The following is a 16,240-nucleotide window of genomic DNA, read 5'->3' as shown; positions in this document are numbered from 1 at the left end:
TATTATTATTATTATTATTATTATTATTATTATCATTATCAATATTTAAAACAGTTGATCCAAAGTTTAGCTTGGAATCAGTATAATTTTTTGGGGGGAAAGAAATTATAGAAATTAATGCTTTTATTTAGCAAGGATGCTTTTAATTGATCAAAAGTGATGATAAAGGCATTTATAATGTTACAAAGCATTTCTGTTTCAGATAAATGCTGTTCTTTTGAACTTTCTATTCATCAAAGAAACCTGAAAAAAATCTAATAATTCAAAATAATAAATGTTTTTTGCGGAGAAAATCATGTGGGTCATGTGACCGGAGTAATGATGCTAATAATTCAGCTTTGGAAATCACAGAATTAAAATACATTTTAAAGTATATTCAAATAGAAAACAGTAATTTTATGTAGTAAAAATATTTCGAACTTTTACTGTTTTTGCTGTACTTTGGATCAAATAAATGCAGGCTTGGTGAGCAGAAGAGACTTCTGTATGTATGTATGTTTGTGTGTGCAGTTATTTTATTTTAAAACAGTTACTTCACAAATTTGTAATACTTTTTTTTTTTTTCATTTTAATAGAAGTGGTGTTCAAGTAATTGTCTGTATGAAATGTCTTATTAGCGTATTTTATTACAAACTTCATTTGTTTCTTTCTATTAATGACTGCTTGTTCCTGACACAGAGTTGATGAGCTTGTGTAATTGTGTCTGATTTGAGATGGATTTATTTTGTCAGGTGATCGTTTCCGGGCAGTGATAGATGATGCCTGGTGGTTTGGTACGATTGAAAGTCAGGAGCCGTACCAGGCCGAATATCCCGACTCTCTGTTCCAGTGCTACAACGTCTGGTCAGTTCCCCATATCCATCTACACATCTTTACACATGTTATGGAGTAATTCAATTATTGTTACATTGTGTCCTAACCAGGCGTGAAGCCATGAGGCAGTACAGTACACACTATTGGTTCTACATTAACCTCTATTGTATGTTGTTTTAACCGTGTTAACAAATAGCCAGTTTAAAATACACAAATCTTTCTGGCTTTAATTGCTCCATAACTTCAATGCCTCTTTGACTTTTAATCTAAGACTAAACCTGGTTTATATGGAGGTTTAGAAATGAATCTTTAGTGAGCTTAGTGTGGTGTTTCACACTTTTTTGGGTAATAGTAGATGACATAATACTGACAGCTTTGTGTTATTGTGTGATGCAGCTGGGATAATGGAGATACAGAAAAGATGAGCCCATGGGACATGGAGGAGATTCCCAATGAAGGTATGATGTGGTTCTCACGGTCACTACAGCTGTCAGTAGAATAAAATGTATTTGATTTTGTCTATTTAATTAATATCCAAATATTATTTTTTAGGGGTAGGAATCTATAGGTACCTAAAAAAATCGATTCACAATATTTAAATTTTTAATCATGATTCACAGTTTTTTGTGCACAATGGACATCAAATGCACCTGCATTTTGATACAAAACACACCAGTATATAGTATGGATAGTCCTGACTCAAGAAATCAGTGTTTCCTAATAATAATATTATCTTCCTAATAAATCCATAATATTTTACACTTCCCCCTAGGGATGGGATGTGCCCAAATCCGAATACCGTGTTCGGAAAGGAAATTACGAATAACTACGGACCCCTAGGAAATAAATACGAAATAGGAGAAAAAAGAATATATATTTTTCAATGTTTTTTTCTCACAATTATATTATTGAGTAATTATACTGTATATAAATTGCACACATGAGGGAGCCGTCATACGCTCGCTTTTTACTTTCACTTTTGAGGTTTGCGATTGCATGCATCTGTGTATACAACGAAGCGGCAGTACTTGTCATCATTCACATCAAATCATCCGCCATCGTCCTATCAGTCATCTCTCCTTACTCTGTTGATGTCGTAAGTGAAAGTTTATATAATGTAACAGGCTACGGCTAGCAGGCAGCTAACAATGTCCATTTAGTGGCTCCGTATGGCACGTTGATCGAAGCTCAATAATTACATGATGTATTTGTTTTTCTTTCTCCTTTGCTGTTGCTATTTTGTTTCGAGAACATTATGTTATTATTATTAGGGCTAGGCTATTATTATATTAACTAGAAAATTGTTTTTTTTTTTTTTGTTTTTTTTTTTAGAAGACTGAATTGTGATTCAAATGTGAATCTGCTTTTTCCCCCACCCCTATTATTTTTTTGCTTTGAATGCAATTAATTTAAACTTGCTTTAATTTGCCTAGAAATAAATATACAGAGATTATATGTGAAATGTCACAATTCTTCCAAACAAATGTTACAAATAATGTATTTTTTTCTAGTTACACTATTCTTTATTAAAAAATATTCTACTAATAATATAAGATTTAATATAAGCAAAGATGCATTAAATTGATCAAAAGTGACTTTTACATTGTTACAAAAGTGTTTTAATAAATGCTGCTCTTTTTAACTTTCTATTCATCAAAAAATCCTGAAAAAATATGTATTTTCAAGGGATGTAATAATATCAAAATGCGATAATATCTCGATATGAAGTGCACGATACAGTATATTTATTGTGATTATAAGACAATTGAAGACTTGGGGGAAAACATTTAAAATTTAAAAGTTAAATTATTATATCTAATGCACTTTGTAAGTTCAAAAATAAGAGCTCCAATCCATGTTCTTAACTAAGAAAACATTAGTCAGAAAAAAGTCAGTGACTTGTACCTGAGCTTTAAAGGGGACTCAACATTCTTTTTATTTGTGGTATACTGTCTCAGTCTAAATTACATTCACACTGGGGTTTTAGGAAGCCAAACTAATCAGAATATTATAATAATAATAATAATAATAGTAATAACAACAGTTTTATATTATTGTTATTCCTATGCCAGTAATAGCCATATATTGTTAAACAATTGCACTGTAAAATAAATGAAAATGAATATTTCATAGGTATATTATTTTTGCTTTACACTACAGTAGGGGAATTATCACAGGAGAATTTTGACTGAAAACTGCGTTCACTGTGAACTGAGCCGTTCTAAGGCATGGAAAACACCGGATCATGAGCTGATCGCCTGAATGAAGTGTGCACTTCGCTTTGAAACGCGAAGCAAAAACAGACTTGATGAAGGGATTAAGCCATATTGTGCTTTCAGTTTTAGTTTGTTTGACAGATACTGTGCAAAAAAAGCATAATGGCCCAAAACAGAACTCTAAAGACCTTTTATGTTAAAATAAAAAGTTTAAATATATTTTAAAAATGCCTGGAAGACCTATTGTTTCATATCATCATGTGACCACAATGATATCGAGACAGTTTTGCTATCGTGATACCCTGATATTGATGATACAGTTACATCCCTAGAATTTAAAACGATTACAGCAATATTAGCCAAAAAATGCAGCCTTGGTAAGCATAAAAGACTTTTAAAACAAACAAAAAAAATCTTACTGATCCCAAACTTTTATGTAAATTATGACTTTATACTATACTATATTTAAACTAAATCAATTAAAAATGTATATCAAAAATGTTCATTTGTTTTTAAATAGAAGATTGTTTTGGGTGTGTCTTGAACCACCTATGCTGATGCAACTAGTCTGCAGGAATCTTACAAAACAGACTGAAACTGTTGTAAGATCACATTAGCTAAATGCATTAACTGTTAAACTGAATGATATTAAAACATATTTAATTAATTTCATAGCACATTCATTTCCACAGCACTAATAAAAGCAAGCACATTGAGACATATAAACTGGCTCTGATTTCAAACAGTGGACCGCACTCTATTTTAAAATATTTTCAGCTCTTGGGTTCCTTAAGTAACTGACTTTGTGACCTTTAATTCCATTACAACATAATAGAGCATGTTTATTGTGCATACTTTTCCTTTTGGGAACTCTTGGCAGGTCCCCAAAATGTTAGCGATTTCAAGTTTTATTGTCCTTGCGCTGACATTTGGTCCCCAGAATGTAGGCAGAACCAGACCCACATGCTTACATGCACACACACAAACATGGTAGTTGTCACGGCAACTATCAGATTAAGAGTATCAACTGTTCTGATGTCCAGCTGGCATTGTTTTAATAGCCAATCCAAACTGAGCTGTGATTGTTTGTTGTTGTCCTCCATCTCATTTTCTCCGTCTGTCTGCAGCAGCATTTCCTGACGAGTTAGGTCTGAGTGTGCCTCTAACTGAGGAGGAGCAGAAGGCCTTATTGTACAAACCCCTAGAAGGAGAGTGGGGCTCACGCACACGTGACGAAGAGTGTGAACGCATCATCAGGAGCATCGACCAACTTTGCACTTTGGGTATGACATTATCATATCTCAGAATTCTTACTATGGTTGTGTCCAAAACAGATGGGATATAATAGTGGTTCTTTCTCTCCTCCAGATGTGGCTGCACCTTTTGAACTGCCAGTGGACTTGCAGGCATATCCAACGTATTGCACCGTGGTTGCTTACGTCACAGATCTGAGCACCATCCGACAAAGACTACAGAATCGTTTCTATAGGTCAGCACAAACTCTGAAAGGACATGACTGTCAAATACCTACATAAAATACCAGTCAAAAGATTTTTAATGTTTTTTAAAGAAGTTTCTTCTGCTCACCAAGCCTGCATTTATTTGATCCAAAGTACAGCAAAAACAGTAACATTTTGAAATATTTTTTCTATTTAAAATAACTGTTTTCTGTTTATTCCTGTGATTTCAAAGCTGAATTTTTATCATCATTATTACAGTCACATGATCCTTCAGAAATCATTCTAATATTCTGATTTGCTGCTCAAGAAACATTATTGTTGAAAACAGCTGAGTAGATTGTTTTTCAGGTTTCTTTGATGAATAGAAAGTTCTGAAGAACAGCATTTATCTGAAATAGAAATCTTCTGTAACATTATAAATGTCTTTATCATGACCTTGGATCAATTTAAAGCATTTTTGCTGAATGAAAGTATTAATTTCTATAATTTCTTTCCCCCAAAAAATTATACTGACTCCAGGCTTTTGAAAGGTACAGTGTTACAAAAGCTTTTTATTTCGGATAAATGCTGATCTTTGGATGTTTCTATTCACCAAAGAATCCTGAGAAAGCTGTTGATAATATTGATAATAATAATAGTAGTGTCTTGAACAGCAAATCAGCACATTAGAATGATTTCTGAAGGATAATGTGATACTAAAGACTGTAATGATGCTGAAAATATAGCTGATTAGATCACATGATGATTAGTGATTTGATCACATGAATAAATTACATTTTTTAAATATATCCAAATAGAAAGCAGTTATTTTAAATAGTAAAAATATTTCACAATATTACTGTTTTTGTTTGGATCAAATAAATGCAGGCTACTAAGATACTACTTATATTCAAAATATTAAAAAACTTTTAACTGGTCGATTTGACTGGTCAAAAATCAGTGTGTACTTCGAATGTAGATTATATCAAATTATATTTGCATCTCTTATTTACTTACTTTTGTCAGGCGAATGTCGTCGTTGATGTGGGAGGTACGCTACATCGAACACAACGCTCAAACCTTCAATGAACCAGGCGCGTTCATTGTCAAAACTGCCAAATTTGTATCTGACCTCATGCTACAATTTATCAAGTACGTCAGTCACAACTAAAAATTACTAATAAAACTGAACCACCAGTATTGAATTTGGATGCACAATATATTGATAATGATTAGCGGTCATTGTCATTTTTATTTATCTGTATTGTCTGATATTGCATATTCAGTTAAGCATGTTCATTTTCTGCATTTTTACATTTATATAGCTTTTGCCATTTAATGCTCACTAATGATTTAACATTTTGAACAAATTTAAAATGTAGCAACTCTCAAAATTAATATCCCTTATTCATACATTGTTATAATGCTGTGATGCACACATTTACATAATACATATATAATTTAGGGATTGATTAGTTTAAGATGTATTTAGCTAGAAAATGTTTATTCTGAAAGTAAACTAATCAATCCTTAAATTATATATGTATATCCTGATAATTTACTAACCCCTATGTCATTCAAGTTGTTTGTGTGTGTCTTATTTCAGTCGCAAATAAGTTAGGTTTCTGAGGAAAACAGGGATTTGGACACACACTTGAAGTGGACTTCAATGGGAGCCAATGAGTTGAAGGTCCAAATTGCAGTTTCAGTGCAGCTTTAAAGGGCTCTGTATGATCCTAGCCCAGGAATAAGGGTCTTATCCAGCAAATGATCAGTCAAAAAATTACAAAGTATATACTTTATAACCGCAAATGCTCTTCTTGCACTAGCTCTGTGGTGCATGTCTACGACTAATCTAATTTTCTCATCCAACTTCAAAATCGTTGTTTTAACTTTTTTTGTAAAGGGTGTTTGACTTTATTTGTACATTTGCTTTTTAAACGCTGGGTCGGCACTTCCACCTTCATCACGTGTCACCTTTCCAATGTAATTATGTAGCAAGACAAGCATTTGTGGTTAAAAAGTATATAATTATTTTTTTTTTTTACAAAATGACTGATCGTTTTGCTAGATAAGACCCTTATTCCTCAGCTGGGATCATGTAGAGCTCTTTGAAGCTACATTAAAAATGCAATTTGGACCTTCAACCCGTTGATCCCCATTGTAGTCCACTATATGTACAAAAATCCTAGAATGTTTTAAATCTTCATTTCTTTTTGACTGAGGAAAGAAAAACTTTAATAGATTTCAGTTCTTTTATTATAGTAGTTTGTTTATTTAGACAAAATAGTATACATTGTAATATTATACATTAATTAGTTAATTAGTAAATTAATTATTGGCGGTGCATCATTAGCTTTTAGTTTAAAGCCATATGTAGGGCTGCTTTTTGACTGGCTGTCTCTACGTCTGTGTTCTTTAGGGACCAAAGCTGTACAGATATTATTCCACTGTATAACAGTATGAAGAAAACTGCTTTCTCGGATTCAAGCGATGTAAGTGTCATTGAAACACCACTCATATGTGTAAGAGATTTAATACATTATTACATCGTTCTTCTGCTGCCTTGCAAGCACTTGAAATGTAGAAGTGTGCATTTTTATGTCAATGCTTAACATGACTTGACTGACACCTTTTCCCCAACTTAGGATGAAGATGAAGATGAAGATGAAGAACATGAGGCACCATGTACATCTAGCCGCAATAAGAAGGTAACTTTAACTGATATTATAATTTTAGGTCAGCAAAATACGACTTGTACATCAAGATTCTTTACATCAAGTGATCATGGCTAATTGAAAGTGCGATTCTGTTTCAGAGGCAGCAGCAGCAGCCTATCCTGAGGAGTCTGCGCAGTAAACCATCATCAGACCCTCAGAGCTGGAAGGGGCGCTGCAGAGAGCTGCTGGAGCTCATCTTTCAGTGTGAAGATTCAGAGCCTTTCAGACAACCTGTGGATCTGGAGGAGTATCCGGTAACACACAGACATATGTAGAAAACAAATACACACAGAACTGTAGTTTATACCTGTGGCTTCAGGTGGGAATTACCGAGGGATTCCATAGCCTCAGACCACCTGCTGTTTGTTGACATATCAATATTTATTATCTTTGTACAAACAAAAAATCAAAAACTCAGGACAGAGTATAATTTGCAGGGATTTTTGCGTAACTGTAACAGAGTCAACTACATGTATACACAACATATTTACACACACACTGATGAAATCTTTTTTAATTAATATGTTTTGTCTTGTTTTCCAGTAAAAACACCTAAACATGCTTGACCTAAACAAAGATAAGTTAGTAACTAGATGATTGTAAAATTGTTTTTTTTTTTTTAATTACAAACCAGAAAAAAACAATTTATCAATTGGGTAGGAAAAATACATTTAAAGATATATATTCTCTTCTTACCTTATCTTTTTATCATATTTTTAAATACTCTACCATTTGTTTAGGGCCAGTAAAAAAAAAAATTAATTTGTTTAAATTGATCAAAAGTGACAGTCTTGATTTCCAAAGGATCATGTGACACTAAAGACTGGAAAAGTAACTGCTAAAATTTCAGCTTTGTCATCACAGGAATAAATTAAATTGTAAAATATTTTTAAAAATATAAAACTGTGGAAGCCCATTTCCGCCACTGAATAAAAAAAAATAAGTTCTAACTTCGTAACTCGCGATTGCGAGTTTACATCTCACAATTCTAACGTTTTTTTCTCAGAACTGTGAGATATAAAAACGCAGTTCTGAGGAATAAGGTCAGAATTGTAAACGGAAGTCTTTTTTCCCCGTCAAAGTTGAACTCGCAATTGCAAGTTTCTCACAAATCTCAGAATTGCGGGATATAAACTCGCAATAGCTAAAAAAAAGGTAATTCTTTATTCTTTTAAATTGCAATTCTCACTTTTTTCTTTAAATTGTGAGTTTATATCATGTAATTCTGAGAAAAAAATCTGAATTGTCTTTATATCTCGTAATTGCAAGTTTGTATATTGGTATTCTAACTTTATTTTTCAGAATTTCAACTCACATGTTTTGAGAATATATACCGAATATATCAAGATATAAACCCGCAATTGCTAGCAAAAAATTCAGCATTGCCAGAAAAAAATTGCAATTACTTTATTTTTATTCAGTGCAGAAACAAACTTCCTTACAAAACAGATATTTTAATTTGAAAAAAAAAAAAAGAAAGACCCCAACCTTTTTAACTATAGTGTAAAATAAATAAATCTTGTTTAAAGGATGTTTCGCTATTTGTGCTGGAAAACAAAACAAAAAAATACTGATAAGAAAAAGATTTTTTTGCAGTGCACTGTCTACTTATTGCCCTGTTCATCAAAAATACCTCTCTCAGGACTACTTGGACATCGTGGACACTCCTATGGACTTCGGGACTGTCTTGAACCGCCTGATAGAAGGAGAATATGACACTCCCATGGATCTTTGTAAAGACGTACGGCTCATCTTCAGCAATTCCAAAGCCTATACACCCAGCAAAAAGTCCAGGGTATGAGATTATGTCCAGTTATCCTTTCATTTTTAAAACAGTCAAACCAGTTCAGTTAGTTCCTTTAATACATGTGCATTTTTGTGTATACAGATTTATAGCATGAGTCTGCGATTGTCCGCTCTGTTTGAAGAGCATATCAGTTCAATCCTGACTAATTTCAAAGCTGCTCAAAGTCTGCACAGTGAGCGATCCACCCGTCAGCGGCTGCACACCGAGCGCTTGACCAGACAGTCTGTGAAGAGGAGGAGGAGCTCTTCACCTTCAAGCTCGGCTTCCAGGTACAAACAGCATCTGATTGGTGATTGCAGAGTATTATGTTCTAGAAATGTCCCATACACATTTTCTTCTTTTCTGATTTGCAGTCCAGAAAGGAAGCGGCGGGTATCGTCTCGTGCTCCTCCTCGATCAGACAATGCAGCTCCGCCCACTCCTGCTGGACCTTCCCGGGCTCCTTCTTTACGGCAAACACATCCACAAGTCAACGGCAAGGCTGAGCCTCCTGTTGTCCCTGGTCGGACACGTAGCTCGGCCCGTTTTGGACCCCAACCCACCGATGCATCTTCTACACAGTCAGCTCCTCCACCTCCACCCACCCACAGTAAGACAGCAGAGCCCTCCTCTAGAGTCCTGCGCACACAGAACTCTCACTCCGTTGGTGTCTCCAGGGAAACAGAGAGCTCTGCAGTTCCCCCAACCAATGAGGGTGGAGCCAGAGAGTCTCGTAGGAAACTTCGGACACCTGTAAAACTCACACCAGGTCAGTAACAGATGATTAAACTAAGTGTTTTTGTGAAAAGCTGATGTTATTACATGACAGAGGATTTTTAAATGTTTCCTGAAAACCTTTAGTCCACAGAGTAGTAGGGCTGCCCCCTAATAGTCGATTAACCGTTAGTCGGCTTGGTCCACCAAAATTTCATTAATTGCTTAGTCACAGAATACAAAATTAAAAAATCCACAGGAGGTTGCAAAGTCACACCATCTGTGACGGACAGATTGTTAACAGCTGGTCTATATCATAATATAGTCAAGCAGGACATCCAAACGCTCGCCTATCATTCATCGACCTCAAATATGCCTTATCATCTGCTTAAGTAGTAGCAACTTTACATGGCCGCTCAATCTAATGTTACCTAGAAAAATGTGCGCTATTCAAGTGTCTGTGCAGAGTGTGGAAGCTGAACAGTTGCAGATGTATGCGCCGGTGCGGTCACCTGCTCTTAAAATATGCGTCATTTTTTGATAAGGATACATATAAGGGTAATACATATTTAGAATCTGTAAAGACTCTACGCTTATTTCTGTGCATTCACAATAACAACAAAACATTGCGCTTTTGTAAAATAATGAAAGCAAACAGAATGCGCTTTCAGAATGCTCTGTCTCTGAACTTGAGTGCGAAACTCGGTGTATACTTGCCTTACAGACATGAAAAATATATCTAAAGAGAGTGAAATGTCTACCTTTAAATGAACCAATTCAAATAGAAAACTTCTCAGATTATGTAATCTGTATGACATACATACAGGTGCATCACTACTGCCGAGATGATGAGTCAGTTTGGTTGACTTTATCTCTTAAGCCAAAAGCACAGAAAACACTAGTTTATCAATAAATTATTAAAATGTTAATGCAGCCTCCTTACTGCTGTTCCCTGACACATTCATAATCATTACTTTTGCCGGTGCGTTGTGGCAAGCTTTATGCGTGACCTTGAGTGTTTATTAGGCTATGTAGACAATTAAAGGCTCATTATTATGATTTAAATGGTTTATTAATAAACGTGCGACTAGTCGACTAATTGCTTAAATTGAATGACTACTAGTCGACCAGAAAAATCTGGTGGAGGGCAGCCCTATAATGTAGTTTCTGTAGGCCAAAAGTAATCAGTCACCTTTTTCTGTTCATTATTATTATTATTTTTTTTTTTATAAATCGATTCAAAACTTTCTTCTGCACTGATTTTGTGGAAAATCTGTGATTTTGCTGATTTCAGCAGTACATATTGTTAGAATTGTTGAGATTACTTTTGGGAATTACATTTTTTTTTCTGATTTGGTTAAAAAAAAATGTTGTCAGCACCGATAGCCTTGTGGGCAAAAATAAATAAATCTTAAAAAAAAAAAAAAAAATGTTTTTATTCTGGACTAATGTTGGGGAAAATATGTAGATTTTACTAGATTTTAATATGGTAAAACCTTTTAAACTGCACTGAGAATACTTTTTTGTGTGTTTGTTAAATTTGTTAAAATCTAAGTCCTCGTAGTTCCCAGTCACATTTTCGTGGTAAATGCACATTACTTACAGTATCAGAAAAATAACAAAAAATAAATTATATTTTATATGTTTACATTAATAATGTGTTCAATATACTATTTATTAAAACCAAGTATGAATGTTAGTAAGTTAGTGTTTTACATTAATTCCAAAATAATAACTCAAGGCAGTAACAATTTGAACAATATATTCTGTTTGTGAACTTATGTTCAGCTGTTCTTCACAATAGTTACATTTCAACTATTTTTAAATTTTTCGGATTATCAGTCGTCAAAGCTTTGTAAATATTGGTCACAGACACAGGGATTTATTTTAAATTTCACCAAACTGATTACTCACTAAAATGTAAAGTGGTTAAAAGTGTGTGAGTTGTTTACTTACCTTTTTAAATTAGTCTTCCCATTAACGGCATTATATTGTTCAGTCCGACTGATTCGCAAACTCGAAACACGCATTAACACGAGAGGCTGGATTTATCGCATGAACCAATCATAGCTGAACATAACCAGTCACATCCAATCATATCACGATGGAGGCATTGCCTCCTCTCATGTGACTTTCCCCCCTTCATTCTCAGTTACCCCCCAGCAACTCGCACGCTTTAGGAAGTCTATTAAAACCCAATGGGCTCAGGGGAGACGAGAGAGATGTTGACTCCAGCTCTAACTTTACCTGCTGGCATCACTGTTGGACAGTATTTCTTTAGAAAAATTAGTGATTTATACACTTTTCAAAAATATAGAGTATTTTAAGAAGACACTGCCTCCCTTGCCTCCTCTGAGAAAACGTCCATGTATCTTTCCTTGATTTTAATTACCAGGGAACATACTTGCTGATTAAAAAAAATTGAAATGCATTGTTAGCCACTTTGAAAGCATCTGTTGAATGATTATATGTGAGTGTTTGATCTGTACTTATATTCTCATTTTCTCTCAGGTCCAGTCGATCACAACTCTTCTCCTCAAAACAGTTTGCATTTGAATGGTCATAGTCAAGTGACTCTGGGGGTGGTACGAAGAGGCCGGGGCCGACCGAGATTAGACGCACAAATACAAACGCCGGTAGTGGTATCGCCGCCCCCACTGCCTCAGGCCTCTGCAAAAAAGAGAGGAAGGAAGAGCAAGAAAGAGCTGGAGTCCCTACAAAGAAGCTCCTCCCACGAGGAGGAGCTTCATCTGTCTACTGGTGATGAGGGCGGGGCTTCTTCTACAGCCCAGGACAGTAGTCTTTCTGATTCAGGAGCAGTGACTCCAGAGTGTCCCAAAACACGAGGCAGACCACGAGTCAGCAGGACGCCAGACACCCCAGCTCCTTCAAGCCCCAAAGCGCTCAGAAGGAGCAGTCGGCGTGGCAACGAAGAAACCACGCCCCCTACACCAGGCCCCGTCCTAAGGGAGGAGCCTGAAATTTATATGGGAGAGGACGGGAGCTCGAAAGGGCAGATGAGAACGCGTAACCAGGGCCGAAGGACAGCTTTCTATAACGAAGAAGACTCTGAGGAAGAGCAAAGACAGCTTTTGTTTGAGGACGCCTCGATTACTTTCGGCACGTCGAGCAAGGGGAGAGTCCGCAAGCTCACCGAGAAGGCCAAAGCCAACCTTATTGGTTGGTAACAATGCCAACTTTGCATGTCCTATGCGACACAACCTCTCCTCGCCCCATCGGGGAGGGAGAACCATTCCTGCTGCTATCAGACTGTCATGATTATCTGAATCTTTCATTCTGATTCTCAAGTTTTGAATCTTTGACTCTTTTGGTGACTTGTAGAGTCACGGCCCCTTGAAACCCCCCACCTTATACATTTTCTTCCACAGAAAAATCACAAATGCAGTTAAATACTGATTTTCATATGCACTATTTGAATGCCAGTGAAGAAAGGTACTTATACAGTCTTATGAATCCAAATACCTGATTTCATCTCTCAAGAAAGCACTTATTTGAGGATGTTCGAACGTGTGTGTGCGAGTGCTTTTTTCTTTAAACTGTTAATTTTATGCATTGTTTTTACACGGTTGTTGCTAAGGGCAACAAATCAAACACTTGTTCAAAAAAAATCTATTTTTAACATTGTGTAAGTGGCTGTAAAGCTGTAGTGGAGTGCAGAGGAAGGCCTCATAAATCGCGTGTTGTCTTTTTAACATCTTTCTCTGCAAGTCAAGATCAGTGGCAGTGGTAATTCACGCATGTTTTTATATAATTAGCAATACCTTGTGCCTTTTCATACATTCAAGACATTTTGGCTCCTTTGTACTCCCCAGTTTGTGAGAGTGTGTTTGATGTTTTAGCGCATTGATTTATCCAGTACAAACGTCTGTTATTGATCTGTTGCTGGGATAGAGATTAGTGAGCTGCATATCTACCCATGACCACTGTGTGTGTGTGTGTGTGTGTGTGTGTGTGTGTGTGTGTGTGTGTGTGTGTACCTGGTATTCATCACGTTATGGGGACCAAATGTCCCCACAAGGATAGTAATACCAGTAAATTTTGACCTTGTGGGGACATTTCTTAGGTCCCCATGAGGAAACAGGCTTATAAATCATGCACAATGACTTTTTTTGAGGAAGTAAAAGTGTGCACAATCTCCTGTGAGTGCTAGGTTTAGGTGTAGGGTAGGTGTAGGGCCATAGAAAATACGGTTTGTACAGTATAAAAACCATTACGCCTATGGAATGTCCCCATAAAACATGTATGTGTGTGTGTGTGTGTGTGTGTGTGTGTGTGTGTGTGTGTGTGTGTGTGTGTGTGTGTGTGTGTTTGTGCGCGTATGTCAAGTTCATGCACTTGTTGAGGTGTGTAATAATAGTGACATCTTCACTCCATGCCTGTTTTATCAGGCTCCCAGAATGCACTGTGATCCCTAACTAGAACCATGATTTATAAATACAGTGGCCACAAAAAGTGTTTGGATACTGAAAATAAGTATTTTAAAATGTCTGAATGTCATTGCATTAGAGAATAAAATATAAAAGCACTAACTTTACTTTATGTGGCAGGTTTTGAAAATATGGCAGTTTAATGTTAATTTGAAAATTAATTATTACACTACCAGTCAAAAGTTTTTGAACAGTAAAATGTTTTAAAGTATCTTCTGCTCATCAAGCCTGCATTTGTTTGATCCAAAATACAGCAAAAGCTGTAATATTGTGAAATATTATTTAAAGATATTTTAAAATATTATTTATTCCTATAACATTTATTTGAAATAGAAATCTTTTGTAAGATTATACATTTCTTAACCCACTTTTGATCAATTTAATGCATTTTCGTTGAATCAAAGTATTCATTTCTTTAAAAAAAAAAAAAAAGTACAGACCCTAAACTTATAGAATTTTTCCTTACATTGAAAAATCATTATCAAAAAATAATTTTGATTAATTCTAACTCAAACGACAGCCCTATTTTTAAGTTGTTCTTGGTTTTATTGGGTTTCTTTTAAAAACATTTTGCTTTAATGTTTGCTTTTGAAATGCCTCCTAGTTTGATGTTTTGATATTTAATGCAATGACATTTATATATTTCAAGGCATTTCTCATGTGTTCAAGTACTTTTGATGCCACTGTTACTCCTTCAAACCACTATTGAGAGTTATTAATATGTGTTTATCAAAGTCCATTGCCTCACTGTCTCAACACTCTACCTGTAGTCTCATCTAGCCCAGAGAGCAGGCCTCTTCCTTTGTTTGATCTAATCTCATTGAATTACTATGGAACTGCTCATTTCATTAGCAGAGAGGTCTTTGTTTTTCCCGATCACATTGAAACACTGTGTTAGATATTTCCCGTTCTGATGCATCGACTCAGCTTCGATAGAAACCGCAGGGCAGCGAATCACACAAGAGGCAGTGTGCATGTCGTATTCTGTGTTTTGAATGTGCCTTGAAGTTTTGCGTGTACGTGCGTGTCTGTGTGTTGTAAAACTGAAGGTATCGTATCCCTCCTTAAAGTCCGGACTCACATATGCAGCGTATACAAGAGCCAGATTACATTCTGATACGGTCTGGTTTGTCGCCATGTGATTTTGTAGGTTCTTGCGTACTTTTAGCAGTTGTGGTCTGGGTCATCCATTACGATAGAGCTAATCCAGCCCATAGCTTTAAAACTGGTTTGATGAACCAAAGCCTTTGAATGAGTGTAGACTGTTTGATGGGAACATATGTGGCTGTTTTATATGCAGGTGACGCATGTTTGAGACTCTGGAGTGTGTGTGATGTCCATTTCTCTGTGTGTGTGTTTATGTACAAGCCCCATGTTTTATTGAGCTGGTGTTTATAATCTGTTGCTACATGAAAACTGTATTATATCTGACTCACGACCCCTCTGTTTCCACCATACTGCACAGGAAGTGACGTCTCACGGACTGATTGACAGGTTTTAGAGTGGAGATCAAAGATGGATGCATGTTAGTATATTCTCCGGTCTTTCAAATCTGAAGGTACAGTCATGTTTGTGGGGGTCAGGGTCTTTTTTTCCCCTCTCCGGTCTTATATCCTCAGACTGAGAGGTCTTTCTATGTTAGTTTGTATACTTTTATATAAAGGAAAAAGTGTAAATAAAGACGTTAAATAGAATGTATGTGTAGGGTGTACTGCTGTCACATTAGTTCATACTGATATTTTAAGGAAATAAACGTTTGTGTTTCCACATACTGCCTTGTTATGTTCTTTGACATATTTTTTGCTTTCATTTCAGTCGAGGGAAGGCACAAATGAAAATTGTAATTTCCAGGCCTTAAACATTGTCATAGAAATAAAATCTTTAATTGAAAACTTTAAAATCTACAAAAAGCTAGTAAAATTAGCTCTAATAATTGTAAGGATTGGTACCTTACATGCATCAGATTGATATTATATATAATTTCCTTATTATTAGACATAATACACTAATGTAATTTTATGAGGGTCAAAATAACATTTTAAACCGTTAAATGGTCGATGATAAACCATTTCTTAGAAAACAGCGCCCTCTTTTGTGCATTAGT

General features: G+C 35.6%; 1 protein-coding gene across 1 annotated transcript in view; it reads left to right on the top strand.

Moving 5' to 3' along the window:
- Positions 1-15,907, top strand: part of phip (PHIP subunit of CUL4-Ring ligase complex) — a 53,825-nt gene extending 37,918 nt beyond the window's left edge. The window contains exons 28-39 of the mRNA XM_073822937.1: positions 732-843; positions 1,210-1,271; positions 4,157-4,312; positions 4,398-4,518; positions 5,495-5,620; positions 6,891-6,963; positions 7,117-7,179; positions 7,287-7,442; positions 8,831-8,983; positions 9,077-9,264; positions 9,349-9,743; positions 12,200-15,907. Of these exons, the coding sequence (XP_073679038.1) occupies positions 732-843; positions 1,210-1,271; positions 4,157-4,312; positions 4,398-4,518; positions 5,495-5,620; positions 6,891-6,963; positions 7,117-7,179; positions 7,287-7,442; positions 8,831-8,983; positions 9,077-9,264; positions 9,349-9,743; positions 12,200-12,876 (2,282 nt within the window). The 3' untranslated portion in view covers positions 12,877-15,907. The remainder of the gene's footprint in view (positions 1-731; positions 844-1,209; positions 1,272-4,156; positions 4,313-4,397; positions 4,519-5,494; positions 5,621-6,890; positions 6,964-7,116; positions 7,180-7,286; positions 7,443-8,830; positions 8,984-9,076; positions 9,265-9,348; positions 9,744-12,199) is intronic.
- Positions 15,908-16,240: the final 333 nt, after the last annotated feature.

The sequence above is a fragment of the Garra rufa genome, chromosome 18 (assembly GCF_049309525.1).
Source record: "Garra rufa chromosome 18, GarRuf1.0, whole genome shotgun sequence".
In the NCBI taxonomy this organism is placed as follows: Eukaryota; Metazoa; Chordata; class Actinopteri; order Cypriniformes; family Cyprinidae; genus Garra; species Garra rufa.
This window is presented reverse-complemented; position numbering and strand designations above follow the sequence as displayed.